The 17,124-nt window shown below is 37.1% G+C and overlaps 1 protein-coding gene across 1 annotated transcript in view; it reads left to right on the top strand.

The window, feature by feature from the left end:
* Positions 1-17,124, top strand: part of LAMA1 (laminin, alpha 1) — a 79,839-nt gene that overhangs the window by 3,693 nt on the left and 59,022 nt on the right. The window contains 5 exon segments of the mRNA XM_009073944.1: positions 5,611-5,853; positions 10,755-10,934; positions 13,762-13,851; positions 14,310-14,427; positions 15,515-15,693. Of these exon segments, the coding sequence (XP_009072192.1) occupies positions 5,611-5,853; positions 10,755-10,934; positions 13,762-13,851; positions 14,310-14,427; positions 15,515-15,693 (810 nt within the window).

Here is a 17,124-nt window from a genome sequence, read left to right as displayed (position 1 = left end):
TAGCAATGAGGTGTGGTATTGATGTACAAGACACTAAGATTTGATTTATGACCTTGTGCTTCCTACACTGGCAATTCTACAGAAACAAAATGCGCAGCAGCAGTTTTCCATAAAAACAGCATTTTTTGCCTGCGTTTTACTCGTCTGGGCAGTTACATTATGAAATTATAATTTTTAAATGCTGACTGTTATATATTTAAGTGGTGTGGTTTGGCCAGCTGTAAAATATGACTCTGTGACACCATTAAACAAAGACTACTTTCCTCAGTTTTATTACCATGCTTCAGACTTTTAAAAGTATATAAATGTACTCTGTATACTTGATGTAGCAGAAGGGCACACATTTGTATACCACGAAGTTCTTGAATCATAAAGCAAGATCAGTTCTTCTTGGAAGACCCATAGTATCAAGCTGAGTTGAGAAAGTCCCCTTCTGGTTAAGTCATAGCTCATGAATATCTTATGAGTACTGGATTGCTACTCAGAGGCTGATGTAAGAGTAATTTGTAGTTTCTGCTATTAGAAAATAAATAAGAATGTAAATATTATAGTACAGAGCTTTCATCTTGAACTGTCAAGAAGACATTTCTGTAAAGATTCATTGTTTGCTGATGCAAAAATTATTATTCTGGTGACTTCACCTGACTAATGCTAATTTATTGTATGTGACAAGCTTCCTCAAAAACCTTTTGTGGCTTTGTAAAACCATGATGCAAGGTTCAGGATGTTCATCTGTACATTTTTTTGCAGTACAATTCTTGAGTAATATGAATTTTTCTTCTATCCCAAAACAATGATTGCACATAACAAATCAAAATCTTTAAGAATAATAATTAATGAGACTAGAAATTATGCTGGATTTAGTGTATTTTGCACTCTTAACATCACAGAATCCTCAAGAGAAAAATGTTGCAAACAGTTGCTAGGTCTCACAGTCTCCAAGAGCCTGAACCATCTTTATCCCTTAAAAAGACATTTCTGTGAAGAACATATAAGCTGACACTTAGAATATCCCTTCCTGTAGTCTTCTACTCTTTGAGAGTTTTCAGAGATTAATTTTAGACTTTTTTGGACAGCAAAGCAAAATTAGAGAAAAAGACTTTTCTTGTCACCAGGTTTATATGTGTTGACAGCACTGAACAGAATAGATTTTGCAGTTTGTTTTAAAATGTGGAGTAATGTTAGCTGTAACAAGCACTTTCACCACAAGACTGCTCATACTATTTTGAAAGATGTACTCAGCTGTTTTTTTGGATTCCCTTTCTGCATGCATCCTGAAGAAAAGATTTGGTTGAATTTATAAAACTAGGAGGAACCAGTCTGACAAGAGCCTTGCAGTCCTCCAGGCTTGTTCATTTAGCAGTCTTTTGCATTATATGGTCTATGTTATGCCAGTGTGATCTCAGTAAGATATGCAATAGGATGCTGAAGGTGATCTTGAGGTTCTAATATCATATGCTTCTTTCATGTTTTTTTTAAGGTCAGGTAGAGTTTGAATTTGAATTGGGTTGTAGATTTGAAGTAGTGGTTGGTACCTCTGTTCTTAATAAGTTGAATATTTCTGAAATTTAGAAAAAAAAAGTGTTGAGACTCATCTTTCTTTTTGACTTTTGGAACCTGGGGCTCAAATACTCATAGATATAAAAAGACAGAATTTTACCTATTGCTGTCTCCATTCACCTAAATTGTAAAATAGAACTGGGAGACTTTATCCAAAAAGACTACCAAGAAACCTGTGCTTGCCAGGGCATGTATCTGTGTGGATTGTAGAGCACTGATCATGCCCTCGGAAATGGGGATTTGTGGCTAACATCTGCTGTGTGGCCACTGCTGGCTGAATTTACAGTCTTGAGCAAAGAAATATTCAAAATTTCCTGATAAAAGGGCAGAAGAGTTCTTCTATAAATCCGTTTCAAGCATAATGCACTTGATGCATGTGTTCAGGAAAACAAGATTGTTAGAAATGCTAAATAAAGAAGTAGTGACTTCTTTCATTTGTATTGCTGCTATGAAGAAAAGGTTCTTTAGTACATGTTTATTTGTCTGGTCTTTACAGTCAGGATTGAAGTGCCTGTAAAACAACACTTTTAATCTATGGCTATCTGGGAATTGCTAACTTGCTTTGACTTGCCCTTTTTACCCTTGTACTTCAATAAGGAAATTAGTTCCTGGAAAGTTATACAGTCAAATTAAAGTGTACAAATCATTAGCTCTTACCACACAGCTCAGGTTTATCACATGGCTGGTTGGTGGGCACTGAATGGATGTGGAAAGTGGTAAGAAACTGCCTGCAGTGGTGTTCAAGCCTGAAAGTAAAATAATAATTTGTGAAAGTAAAATGCTGTAAAGAAGTGCTCAAAGGATATTGAAAAATCAGTTTACATTACATAGACTTTCTGGTTCAGATCCATTCTGGTTTGCCGAGGTTGTTGGATATGAGGTCTGTGAAACCGCTACCGACGGACATTCCTTAAAACATCTTAATCTCTAAACACTGGGAGCACCTTGATCCCTTCCTCCAGCTTCATTCTGTTGCTTGGAAATGTAATCTCTGAGAATATAACTCCTACTGATAGATTGTCTTGTGACTTCTTGAGTCCAAGAACATTTATACAAAGTCTGTAATTTCTATATTTAATCTATATTAGTTCAGCAACTGACAAATTTTCCTCATGTTGCTGATATTCATTATCCTGTGATTTTACCTGTGAAGTATCTTTGGATACCTGAGCTATGGGTGTGAATGGAAGAGAATTCAGAGGATCCACAGGAAAAGAAAGCAATGGTTTTCTATTTGTGCTTACTTAAATGTTTATAGAAACAGTCACTGATTTTTTTATGCATTTTTTAGGGTTTATAGTGTTAAATATCTGCATTTCAGCAGTTCGTGAACTGTAGAAGTGCAGAAATAATCAATCCCTAGATGTCTTCACAACAAAATATGGTTGCTGTTTTTCTGGAAAAACATTGACTTGGAAAGATTTAATTTATTGAACTGTGCATTGGATTTATGTACAGTTGCTGTGAAAATGTTAATCTTTAACTGGCTTTTCCCTTCACTCCCCCTACACCAAGAAACTTGATATTTAAATAAATTTAACTTGCACACTCTTGCAAATATGTTTTACTTCTGCAGCAGAGGCTGCAGTTAGTTTGTGGTGAAGGATAGCTCATTGTTACTAGTTGGAACTGGATTTAAAACTAGCCACATCAGCTGCAGACTATAATGGGTCTTGAAAAATCTCAGTGTAATCAAAAGTAGATCATTTGTTGTTCAGCCAACTGTGTAACAAGTAGGGAAGCAGTTTAGTTGATGACAGCAAGCAGAGATTAAAAATAAATATATAAAAGTCTTCTAAGAGTTTTTGAGGGAAATTTTCTGCCATGGTATTGGAAAAAAAATAGGGTTCCAGTCTCATATCTTTGATGTTTTTGAGTAAGATTATTGATTTCAAAGGAACTTGGAAGTGCATAGCTGTTCCTTAGCTCAGTCAATAAAACTTCCCGTTTTAATAGTTTTCTGACGTTCTCATCCATGATGGAGAAAATACCCATACAAGTGACTCCTGTCACATACAAGTGTATTTGGGTTAGAGGTACTGGAATGATGATACCTCAGATTCTGCTTGTGCATAAGCAAGTACGAAACAAGTATATAAGTCAACTACTGCTAACTGAATCAAAGATATCCAGGTTGTATATAGGGAGTACAGTTGGTTGACTTGGTATCTTACCAAATTCTGTTCGTTTTCCTTTAAAGACACGTATTTTGGTCATGTTGCAAGTTTTATTTAAAAGGGGCTCTTCTCTTCATGGAAGCTGGATTATAATTCTTGGTGTTTGTTTTACTTTGATCACACTTTAAGATTGTGCTGCACAACAGAGTATCACAGACTCAGAGAAATTTTATTTCTAAGACTGTAATGGTGACTAAACAGTGAACTGGCTTCTCCTATTGTTTGCTTCTGCTTGCATTGCTGAAATGTCATATAAGTCAGTAGGCAACATCCTCAATTTGTGTAAATTTTCATATTTATTGAAACAACTAGAAATGTTCTCTTCGTATGTGTTTGATGTCTCAAAGGATAAAACTGGCGTGCCTTTAAAGAAAATCAAACCGAGTGAATATTGCATTTTAAGTTCCATCTGATTTTAATAAAAACTTAAGACTGTTTGACTTTTGGTATTAAATCTAGTATATCATTTGAAGATTTGTATCACCATTTTTTTTCCTTCTCATGTGTGCAAGTTCTCCTAATCAAAGCTCTGTTCACCTAAAGAATGTTTTGTTTCAGAAGTAGTTTCCTGAATTGCATACACAATGCAGTTACTATTTATCTTAATGAGTTTATGCCCCCATTTGACAAAATCTGCTTTTATGTGGCAAGTAGTATTCTTGCTCTGGCTTTAATCTGTATTGCAAAAAAACCATCCCCAAGCCCCCTAAAAATCTAAATTTGTAATGTATGAAAGAAGCCAAATTGTAGCTCAATGTTGTATTAATTCTGCACATGCAGACAGGAATTATGATGATAATAGCAGCTGACCAGGCAGTCTACTTGAGTGGGAATACATTCCTCTGAGATGGGTGAATAATACAGAGCTTTTCTTTCATCTAAATGTGGCTTGATACTCTAGTGAATATGAAACATTAAGCTCCCATATAGAAGTATTATCAATTTCCAAAAGCAGCCTTTTTAAGTGAGGTGATGTAGTAGGTATTGGGGAAGGGGAAAGATATTAGCTTTACAAAAAGTGCACTTCAGTGTTCGTGTCTAATGCTGTAGTTGGGGGCCAGTGCAGGTAGTCTAGCTGCCATGATAAGGTAATTTAAAAGGTGGTATGAACTTAATTACTGCCCTGCCTACTCACAGAAGTGATGAACAGTGCTGTTGTGTTGATGGAGATTTCTCTTTGGACTCCAGATTGTTTAAAAAATAGTCGAGATACCTGTATAGCTCACACACATCTTAATCTTATTTAAGAATATTAGCTCTTTTATCATGCTTATTTTTGGCACATTCACCTTCTTTGTCTCTATGTATTTTTAGCAGTATCTGTAAATAGTCTTCTGCTGAAATAACATTTAACACAGAATATAAATGGAATGCAGGGATTTTTAATATAGGGTGTAAATATCAAAAATGCTATTACAGAGCACTAAACTCTTCAAATAAAATGTGAAACAAGACTTGTTTAGGCTGCATCTGTTTTGAAAAAAAGAAACCAAAAAATCAGCAAGCCAAAAGGAAACTAAACAAGATTCCAACCAAAAACAGTTCTTTGAAGCCCTCATTAGTGCAGAAAAGCTAAATAGCACTTTTCCCACAGAACGAATGTTATACCCAACTAATCCTGAAATGTACAGTGTAGATGTTGATTTAAGCCATTACATCAGCACACACTGGTGCCCTGAACACAATTAAATGGACCTCTTGTCAAAGATTTGTGCAAAAAAATTCATCCAGAATTACTGCACCAAGTTTTACCCTCTTTCCAGGCAAACCATATACTGCTTTAAAAATTTTAATTTACTACCCAATTGGCTTCTAGTGGTTTTTTTTTTTGCAGCATAACGAAGTGTTAAAATTTTCTTGCTTTTTTTGTCAGGTCTTTCAAGTTGCATATGTCATTATCAAAGCTGCTAATGCTCCACGACCTGGAAACTGGATTTTGGAACGCTCCATAGATGGCACAGAGTTCAGACCATGGCAGTACTATGCAATTAGCGATACCGAATGTTTAACTCGTTACAATATTACACCAAGAATTGGGCCGCCAACTTACAAAAGAGATGATGAAGTGATCTGCACCTCCTATTATTCCAGACTAGTTCCCCTGGAACATGGAGAGGTATGTTTGTTTTTCTACTTGTAGCATGTGATTAAGAACATGGACTGATGGTGATTAGAAAACATTTGGATTGCAGTTACAGAGTTCATCACCCTCAGCACTACCAGATGATCTGTTTTTCTTCTTTGATAATATTATCTTTACATCATGTACCAGTATAGCAAACTTTTAAACGTTGGGCTGAAACACATCTTTGGCTTTACGTATTCCCGTTACTAAACCCTTTGTTGTCTCTTTCTGCATAATTTGATGGTAGCTATTAGCTGTGAATTATTAGTTGCTTTATCCTGAAAGACTGTAAGCCTCTATGTTTTGCCAGGTTTTTCATTCAGTAGAAAAACTCCTGTGTTAGGAACACCTGTTAGTGTGAGATAAAGCTGCAAACACTGTTGAAGTGCTCTGCACAGCTGGAACTCCTAAACAAGCCTTGGCATTGTTTCAGGGATGTAGCATAATTAAAAGGGCTATGAGATGTCCAGCTTTGCTGTTGATTGTTCTTTCTTTTAACAAACTCTATTCATGGTACTTGTGTAATTTATTACATAAAGGCAGTCACATAATGAAATGATACGTTAAAACCAGCAGTTGTTCTATTGTGAATGCTATAATGTATTGCCATGATAATAAATGTGGTGTTATCCCGTGGAGAATGCTAGTAACTCTTAGCTTAAGAGAAGTCAATATGTTTTTATTTCTTGCTTAAAATAAGATTGGAGTGTATGCAGCTAAAGGCTAAAGTGTGTCAAACATTCCCATAAAATTATCGGCAAGAAAACACCCATGAAATTCAGTAGCATCAAACCCCATTCACTTTAATCAAATGTTTCTTGTAGTGATGTAAGCATATGCCCAACAAATCAGACAGAACAAAGGAAGTTAACCTGTCTCTCTACACAGTTAACCAGAAAACCCATAGGTTGACTCTGTACAAATGGTGTCCCTTGTAATGTACATTTAGTAGGCCATACAACTCCAGCTCCAGGGATATCAAAGATTGAATTTAGTGACATCTTTTTCTCATTCATTTTTCCTCATGGTATACTTAATTGGGCCACACTATCCAAAGTGTTGAGGTTTTTTCCCTGAGTGCAGTAACATAAAAACGTAAGAACATAAAAATTGATAGAATTACATTTCTGTGTACTACATAGAATCATAGAATCATTTAGGTTGGAAAAGACCTTTAAGGTCATCAAGTCATTAACCAGCACTGCCAAGTCCATCACTAAAACATGCCTTAAGTGACACATCTACATGTCTTAAATAACTCCAGGGATGGTGACTATCACTTCCCTGGGCAGTCTGTTCAAAAGCTTGACAACCCTTTTTCTGCAAGCTTTTTTTCATTGTTTCCAATCTAAAACTCCTTTGGCACAACTTGAGGCCATTTCCTCTTGTTCTATCACTTGTTACTGAGAGAAGAGACTGACATCCACCTCACTGTAACCTCCTTTCAGGTAGTTGTAGAGGGCAGTAAGGTCTCTCCTGAGCCTCTTTTGCTTCAGACTAAACAACCCCAGCTCCCTCAGCCACTGTTCATAAGGCTTGTGCTCCAGGCCCTTCACCAGATGCACTGCCCTTCTCTGGACAAGCTCCAGCACCTCAATGTCTTTCTTGTAGTGAGGGGCCCAGAACTGAACACAGGATTTGAAGTGCGGCCTCGTCAGTACTGAGCACAAGGGGAAGATCACCGCCTGAGTCCTCCTGGCCACACTGTGTCTGATACAAGCCAGGATGCCGCTGACCTTCTTGGCCACCTGGGCACACTGATGGCTCATGTTCAGCTGGCTGTTGACCAGAACTCCTAGATCCTTTTCCACTGGGCAATTTTTCAGCCACTCTTCCCCCAGTCTGTAGCGCTGCGTGGGGTTGTTGTGACCCAACTGCAGGACCTGGCACTTGGCCTTATTGAACCTCATCCAATTGGCCTCGGCCCATTGATCCTGCCTGTCCGGATCACGCTGCAGAGCCTTCCTGCCCTCCAGCAGATCAACACACATGCATAAAAGCTGTCATTCACAAAGGATAGGCTGCTCCTTCATAACTGGAATGTCTGTTTAGACAGGAATATTCTCTGCATAGAATATCTCACAACCTGCATTAGTGAATCTTGGCACCCTTTTGAAATTACATATATTTAGTGATCTTTAATTGGTTCTGGCCTATCTGTTGAATTTATGAATGGCCCTGTATGCGTCCTGAAGACCAGCTGGTCTCTATAAGCTCCTGCCTTGTATCCAGCATTTGTTAGCATCCCAGTGTTCTGCAGTCAGCTTGGAATGCATCGGTGTGAAATAGCTGTTAGGGTGAAAAGGCCACGTATCTAAATGTGGATGTCAATAATAACATTTTTTTGCCAAATCAGATATTTTGCCAGTTTGGCTGCTAGATTTTTCACAGGTTTGAAGAGGTATAGCTGTTCTACACTTGGAAGTTCTGTTGTTTGCCTTATTTATAGTGCTTGAAGATCTGCTTCTGGAATTCTGAAATTTGCATAATGAAGTTGGGGTTTGTGATGAATTCCAAGGCTTAAACTGCAGTTGTTTGATAATGGTCTTGAATTACGAGAGCAAGTAAGACAAAAATATATATTATTAATCTATCTGTGTGTATAAGGTTGTGCAAGCAATGTATTAGCCAAATTTAGCAGTGGGCATGAAGAATCATCGTATTTCTAGTGTCTTAATCGCTAGCCCTACTGTTTCTTCCTTTTCCTGCTTGGAAAGATTCTGCTGTTGTCTCTCTAAAAACTATAGTGTATTATGACAAAATTTTTACTGTTCAAGCCAGTAGATAACTTTAGAGTCAAAAGGTGAGTAATGTTTTACATTTCATCACTTGAAGGCACTATTCATGGGTAGTGACTATATATTACCAGAGAATTGGAGATATGGGCAGTAAAGACTATGTAAAATGAAATGACATGTGACACACGGGAGTTAAGGCCAGCTGGTTGTAACAGGCTTTTTTTGATCTTTAAATTTCTCGTGGCTAAGGAAACACAGCATGCTAGAGCTCCCAATGCCATGGTTGGGTCCTCCTCTCTTTGCTGCAAAAAAATCAAAGGCTTGCAGTGAGCCCAGCAAATTTTACATCTACAATGTGAGTATATGAGAGTAGGATGTGGTGCTCTATACTGAAGGTGGGTTAGTATGTAGTTGAGTATATATGTATTACATATTTTCAGTAGAAGCAATGCAGTGATATTTGAATATTTGACCAACAATTCTGCCTGGTAATTCTCAGCAGAAAACATGACTTCTGAATGAATATGTGGCAACCAGATTGCTTAAAGAGAGCAGACTGAGATGTGGTGAGCATGTTCAGTCTTCAGTTGCATAAAACACAGGTACAAGGAGGAAAAATCTCTCTACATGTCTGTGACAGGATGCAAGAAAAGTTCTGAAACAAGGAAATAAGCAAAATATGGTTTAGAGATTAGGAACATTTCTAGCACTAAAACCAAAAAGGCCTGGAATTGATTGCCTGGGAGGATTGTAGAGTTACCAACAGTGATCTTCAAGACAAGATTGGTCAAACATCTAAGAAAAATCTAGTAAATCCTGCTTCGGAGTAGGAAACGGACTAGAATAATTCTCTGTGTTTCTATGAAAGCTGAATATTACGTAAAGTGGTGCTAATTTGCAGGATTGGACATAGAAAAAGTTTTGGTTTTCATAACTGTTATTCTGCAGTTGGAAAATGGATGGTCTATAAAAAAATTGAAGATCTTCAAACACAATATATTAGAGTATTAAGAAGGAATGTTGATAACCAATAAATGGCAAAATTATAATTTTGGGAGTGTGACCTCCATTACAAGTCTGTTTGTATGTCTTTGAAATAACACAGTTATTCTCTAGGAAGCCCCTACCTCCACTATAGAAATAAGATTATTTTTTAAAAATAATTATCAAAATACCTTTAATATTTAGAAATATTTTCAGAGGAACAATTGACAGTATTTGACAAAGTTGGAACTATAAATTCCAAGAGTAATATGTGAGATAAAATTGCTCTTCACAAATGAGGATTTGTCATGCACTCTAAAATGCAGCTGATAAGCCCAAAACATGACCCCTTGTTTCTTGTGGACACCAAGTGATCTGTTTAACATTTGCTTGTTGCCTGTAGGGTCTTGTTTTTCAGTTTCTTCCATTAAAATGGAGCAGGAACTGCATGGTCCTATGAGACTATATCCTTGTTTGTTCCTAAGTTGCTTTGTAAAGAAGGAAGGGGCTGTTGCCAGAATAAGCTGTGCAGCTTGATGCCAGAAGTCATCTTTGTGTGGCCAGTTGGAACTGTGCAAGAAAGATGGAGGCCAGATGAGTGGGTTTGTGGTGGCAGCCCCTTGCTTTCACTTGTCATCTATGTTGTTTCTTCCCACTGTATTATCTTATCACTGAGTATTCCTCGTTGATTGGGCAGCCCTGTCACTGCTAGGTGTAGGATTAGTGATCCCAGACTGAGAATGCATGCTGCTTTATTTTTTGCAATAAGATCTTTTCTTCTTGTGGAGAAGAAATCTGAAAGGACAAAATTGTGTTTATGGCCAGAGTTACATATTCCGCCTCAATGACGGAGAGGAAGAAAGACTGCAGTAACTAGGGACTAGTGTTGGTACTATTTTTCTCTTTATGCTATTGCCAGAAAAGCTCAGAAGATTTGGGACTATGATGATCTGATAGGGGTGGTTTCAGAACTGTGTGAGTCAGGAAGCAGGAATTTTACCTGGAGATAGAGACAATGGGGAAGAAAAAAGAATTCTGGCTGGTTTAACATGTCATCATCCTGAGCTGTTGGGAAACAATCTTAAGATATATGGTTTTGATTCTCAGGCTGATATTTGTTGTTGCAAATGAATCACAGATATGTTTGATTAAACCAGTCTTTCTTTCTAGATTCACACGTCACTGATCAATGGTAGGCCTAGTGCTGATGATCCTTCACAGAAGCTTTTGGAATTTACTTCCGCACGATATATTCGCCTACGGCTTCAGCGTATTAGAACTCTGAATGCTGACCTTATGACTCTCAGCCATAATGATCCTAAGGAACTAGACCCCATTGTTACCAGAAGGGTAAGCTGATTGTTCATAAATGGTTTTCAGTATAGCTTGATGGAAGAGCCTGCTCTGACCTGATTGAGGAGTAGGCAGTACTTGATCCTTGCCATTCAGAGTTGTTTTGATAGGATATTAAATAATTCTTGCCTTCCCTTTGATGCTACTAATGACAGTACTCTGTCATAAACAACTTTGAGAAAATGCCTTTTAGAGGTAGATTTTATTTATTTGCTTAAGTGATTTATGCTAGGAACAGTGCTTCATCATCAAAATAAAAAATATGATTTGGCTGATGGAGATGTCACTTAAGGTTGCTCTTGATTCCACTCCAGTGCCTTTTCTGGTGTATCACAGATTTCAGGACCCAGTGCTATCATAAAAATAATTATTTGAAAATTTTGTCATCTTGAATTTTCATATGTCATGAGAATTTTTTTCATTTTTAAAGGCTGTTGTAGTCAATTATTTTAAAGCCCATGAATTAATAATAATGCAAAACATTTAATTCTGAGAGTATTAACTGATATCAGGCATTTGATATTGAAGCTGAGGAAACGGAGGCCCCAAGCACTTAGGCTGACTTCTTCAGTCTCTCACTTAAATTCAATATTGGAACTCCAAATGTAGTATCTACCTTGACTAGCAATTACGCACTATTTCTGCTTTGTATTTTATCATTTTGACCCTCTTAATTTGCCCAAGACCCGTAGGTCAGGACATCAGAGGCTTCAAGTTTTTCTGTGGCAGTAGGCTTTCTCATGAGGACAGAATACAAGAAATGTTTCCTCTACCCTTTCCTTTGTCTGCCTTGAATAACATCTGCAGGCAACTCTTTCTTCTAGGACTCCTGCAGTTAGTAGCTTCTCTGATACAGGCAATCCTTGTGCTGTCTGGATAGCTGGGTACAGAAGGGACAAAAGAACTTGAATTTGGTCAGGTTTTGATGGGTACTTTCAAGGCAGCCCCACTCTTACCTTGGTCATGAAGATGCCCGTTCAGCTGCAGCATTTTAAAGTGCGAAATCTGGATGTTCTGTATGTTCTGTCTGGCCCATATGGGAATTGCTAGCATGGAGACTGAAAGAGTAGAGTATTGGTCAGCTGCTCCAGCTGTGCCTTGCTGGTGGTAGGGAAATGTTTAATGCATAGCCTGAGCAGGTGAGATGTTCGCATGGAGCAGGTTGGCCGATATTTAGATCAATGCTAGTATTGTAATATCAAGAAATACACCCCAAAAATAACGGCTTGACTTGGAAGCATGCAAATATACAGCTTGGAAACAAGAATGTTGAGGACAAGCATTCATGTTGCTTTTAGAACATACACAGTTGTGCAATTCAGGGCTTAGTGCTACTCCACCTAGCACTGCTTAGTGCAGTTTTGCATGAAAATCAGCTACATATTTTCATCTCTGGAAGACATGGATTTTATTGACCAGAGTTCACAAATCCTGATGTCTCACCTTGTGTCTCACTGTGCAACCACCTACAAGAAAGATAATCACTTCCAGCTTTCTGGATACTGTTTTTATTGTTTTTGAAGATTTTTATATCCCGTTGCTGATACCAATTACATTTAGTTTCTTGTACATAGTCTTGAAAAATGACTGATGCAGAGCATTTTGGAGTGTACAACAGCACCTTTATTTCTGTATTCTATTTATTTATTTCTGTCTGTAGCATTTGATTAGCATTGGTCTCTCATTCAACTTCAAGCTGCATACAGCTGCTGTGAGCCACACACTGTGAGAAAATAAGACAAAAGCGATGAAGTGGGGAATGCAGTGAGAAATACAATTCTGTTTCTGTCCTCCTTTTGTCAGTCTGAACCTCCTTCTCTGTAAAGGACTTACTGTTCATGATAAGCCTCTGAATGATTTTTGTAGTTCAAGCCCATAACATTAAAAATACCTCCTGAACATAGTAAGAAATTTAAAAGCATAAAAAAATAAGTATGAAATCAAAGAGACTAGCTTGCTCCAGGTCCAAGATCCTTCAAAGAACTAACAGTCCAGGAGTCAGCATGTCTGACCACCCAGGGCCACCTCCTCTTCATGAACCAGATGACTTTAGTATTGCTAGGTCTGAGAGTCTTGAACTCTCTCCTTAGAAGTATCCCCAAAAAGTGTTTCTTTTTCATTCCCCTGTAGCCCATACTTCCCAGGATACAAACAGGCCAACCATGTTGATAGTGCAGCTGTAACTGAACCCAGATGGTCATTTCCTGCCTCTTCCTTGCCTTGAAAATTAAATCCTTTCCTTATTATGTTGCTTTTGCTCACCACCTGGCAATATGAATGGATAGTATTTTCTGTATCAGCAAGTTTTAAGCTAAGAGTTTGGATTGAATATTTCACTGGCTGCACAATAGTAGCAAAGAGCTGACCTGGAAGTGAGTGTGCAAAGTGGTTTTAAGGGAGGACAGAGTTCCCATTTTAAGGAAACATACTCTTAGTCTCCAGGCTGACATTAAAATACGGCAATATCTTATGCTTTATGTCTTCTTAAAGGGTGAAATAGGGATTTATTTTTTTTTAAAAGTACATTTTGGCTGAGGTCACAATTGGTGATATTTTCTGAAGCTGAGGAACTGTACATACTTACTTCAAAGTTAAAAGTCAGTTATTATTTCATACCAGTGAGGAAAAATGTGAAAAATAAATAACATAAAAATGGAAGGCCTCCCCAAGCGGCAAAAAATTTCAAAGCTTCTTTTGTTTTCAAGTATTTCTTTTATTTTTTAAGTCACAGAGTAGTCAAATGATGGTATTTTATTTTGGAGAGTAGGGTGGGGAAATGTAAATACATGTTAATGTCTTTTATTAATTTCAACTTTTTCTGTAGTACTACTACTCAATAAAGGACATCTCTGTTGGTGGCATGTGTATTTGTTATGGCCATGCTCGAAGCTGCCCTCTGGATGAAATTACAAAGGTATTCTTTAATCTAATTATTTTCACAAAACAACTTTTCCAATTAAATTAAAAAAAATGCCTAGGCAGAATGAGAAAGAGGAAGCTAAAAAAGATCTTATGATGTGGTGCATATGAATTATTTACTACATTTTTCTTCCTTTTCTGAGCAAGCATATCTTGGTCTCTGGTAGTGTAACTTTATTGTGTAAACTCTTTCTTTGGCATTGAATTTAAACAATTCAAGGAGCACATGAAGTAGTCTCTCTTGGAACACGGAAGATTTGCCCCTCTTGTTTAGAAGGGCTATTCCCAAATAGGTGATATAGCATGGCTGAGCAGTATAATGGTAATTGTAGGGTATTTGTGGGTCTTGCCATTTTTTTTTGAGTAAGGCTGATACTGGGCAGACTTTTGGCAAAAGTTATAAAATTATCCATTAACAAAATATTTCAAGAAAGTGAAATTTTTTATTTTTAGAAATTGCAGTGCCAGTGTGAACACAACACATGTGGAGAGAGCTGTAACAAGTGCTGTCCAGGCTACCACCAGAAACCATGGAGACCAGGAACCATTTCTGCTGGGAACAAATGTGAAAGTAAGTATGAACAGATGTTTAGATAATTTCATAGAGTATTATTATTTTCTTGTTTGAGGTTGCTAATTCCCAAAAACCCCACTAGTGTTTCACTGTCTTCATGGGATTATTCAAATGTAATGGACCTACTAATAATCATAACTGTTAAGATGGTTTAAAATATTCTGTCCAACATGACTCCCTGCCTAGTGGAGTTGTCATGTAGTAAAATTTTCAGACTCTCTTTTTCAAAGGAACTAGTGGATTTATTATACTCCTGTGGAAACTAGCAGATTTGCATCAATCATTTTGTTATCTACTTGAAAATCAAATATCTTACATTGATCATAAATTTTGTCAGATGAACAACTTTGTTCTGATAACAAATGTGTTCAAAGAAACTCCTTGTTGGCCAGTTACATTTCAGATTTTCTGATAGATTGACTTAAGCTGTGCCATTATGGCTAAATGTGTTCCTAGGGCTAGTTAGTGCATTTTCTCTCTTCACATCATTAATGCATACCAAAAGCTGCAGATAATTTAGAAATCTATTACATAAAATTTGCAGTTCTCAATGGCAAAGGATTCTTTTTAGTTGAAGTCTTTGTATAAGTCTAAATATCACTCTTTGGAAAGTAGGAGTTTATGACTGTTTGGACCAAAGGATCCTCTAAACCAAATCAAATTTATACTTGTGTACTGGCATTGTTGACTTCTCAGACTTGTCTATAATAAAATTAAGAGGAGAATTAGGTAGATTTTCTTCTGTAATGCAGAAGACAGAAAATGAAAGAACAGTTGGTTGCCAATTGCTCATATTGCTGTTGACATCAGTCCTGACAGGATTGTCATAGCAGAATCTACATTATACTGTTAAAAATGGTGCTATTAAACTGGTGACGGTGGTTTCGAAATGCACTTACTTGCTAAGAAATAGTGTATCAAGACTGCTGAAGCATACAGTGTGGTTAAAAGGAAAAAAGCACACTTTTGAGGTGAACTGATAGGCTTTTCTACTTACATTTTCCACTTTGAAAAATGACAGTGTTATGGGAACTGTTAGACAGTGTAATTTAAAAAAAATTATTTCTTTTCCATTCCTTCTCAGAGTGCAACTGTCATAACAAAGCAGAAGATTGTTACTACAATCAGAGTATAGCAGATCAGAAGAGGAGCATGGATATTCATGGCCAGTATATAGGAGGTGGCGTGTGTTTAAACTGTACTCAACATACTACTGGTATCAACTGTGAAATGTGTGCTGATGGATATTTTAGACCACACAAAGTAAGATTTAGAAAATACCGTTCTAATGTTTTGGTGAATTACAACATGACATCATAATGTGTATTTCAGCTGGTTGTAATTAATATATTTATCAGTTGCAGAATAACTAAGAACTGTAGAGGGTTTTTTTTTTTGTAGATGTCATAACACTAATCTTTCAGAGAAAAACAAAGTGCTTGGCCAGCTGTGTGGGAGGGCCGGTCAAGCTGTTGGAAAAGAGAAGAACAAGTGAAGATTAAACTTGATATCCTAGTGTAGAAATGTACTTGTTCTGGTAGGACACCCATTTCTTCTGAGGATAAAGCTCTAAAAACTACCAGTATTGAAGTTTCAATGCCTTCAGAAGTACCAAGATTGTGTACCATCCCATATCAGCCCATTTCTACCGGTGTTAGAAAGGACCATTACATGCTTCTAAGATCAGACTCTTTGGCTCATGAGATGTTACAACAAAGACTCTTAAGATTGTTGTAGAACTTGTGCTTTCTGCGCCTATGTATATTCCAGTTTATTGACAAATGTCACTCTTTGGAAAAATGACCTAAGCTCTACAAAACGTTTGTTAAGATGTGGCTAACAGAGTTAAACATATGAACTTCTGCAGTGTTAAGAGGTCTCTGGATAACGAGACATACTGAACTAAATTTCTACTCCACAAGGCCTTACTTTGGCAGATTGATGCATATTTTGGAAGACCCACATGTTCAAAGTACTGCATAAATTGGTGCAGAGAATAAGGGTGAGTCCTTAGGAGTGTGTCTGGATGGCAGTACAGCTCATCCAAAGAAGAAAATTGGAGTCAGAGATTGTCTGATTCAGTTGTAAGAAGCATTGAAGAAAAATCTTCAATCAACTCAAAGCCAGTAAATGTATACCTAGAGGTCATTACTGATTTGCTTTACAGCTGAAGCACCTCAAAGGAAAATTTTCTCTGAAAAAATAGTCTTTGCCGTATGAATTGCATCCCCTTATATTTCAAAGATATATAGATCATGAAGTCACAATGAGTCTTCGTTAATAATCTGTCCTTCCATTGAACACAGAGCCAAGGATTTCTTTAATTTCCTTCCTCTTTGAACCAGAATATCTTCGCAAAAGCATCCCTTCTTGTAAACATTTCCATATCTTTGGCAAACCATCACAGTGGTTAATTGCTGTTACATTAAAAAAAATGTCTATTTATGTTAAATGTGTTGGGCTTCAGCTTCCAGCCATTAGCAGTTACTATACTTATGTGATATTGAAGACCAAATTTTGTTCCCACATTGAAGTTTTTTTCCAGACTGCAATCCCCTGTTCTTTCTGCTTGATAAAATTATACTAGTCCCTTGATATATTGCTCTATATTAGCTTTTTACAGTCTTTATTTGTTTTAGTTTCTGTGATCCAAGACAAGAAACAGATGTAACTTTACTTTTCCCAGTTAATAAT

This window comes from Acanthisitta chloris, unplaced genomic scaffold (genome assembly GCF_000695815.1).
Source record: "Acanthisitta chloris isolate BGI_N310 unplaced genomic scaffold, ASM69581v1 scaffold12674, whole genome shotgun sequence".
Classification (NCBI taxonomy): Eukaryota; Metazoa; Chordata; class Aves; order Passeriformes; family Acanthisittidae; genus Acanthisitta; species Acanthisitta chloris.
Note: the sequence above shows the minus strand (reverse complement) of the source record. Positions and strands in the feature narration are given on the sequence as shown.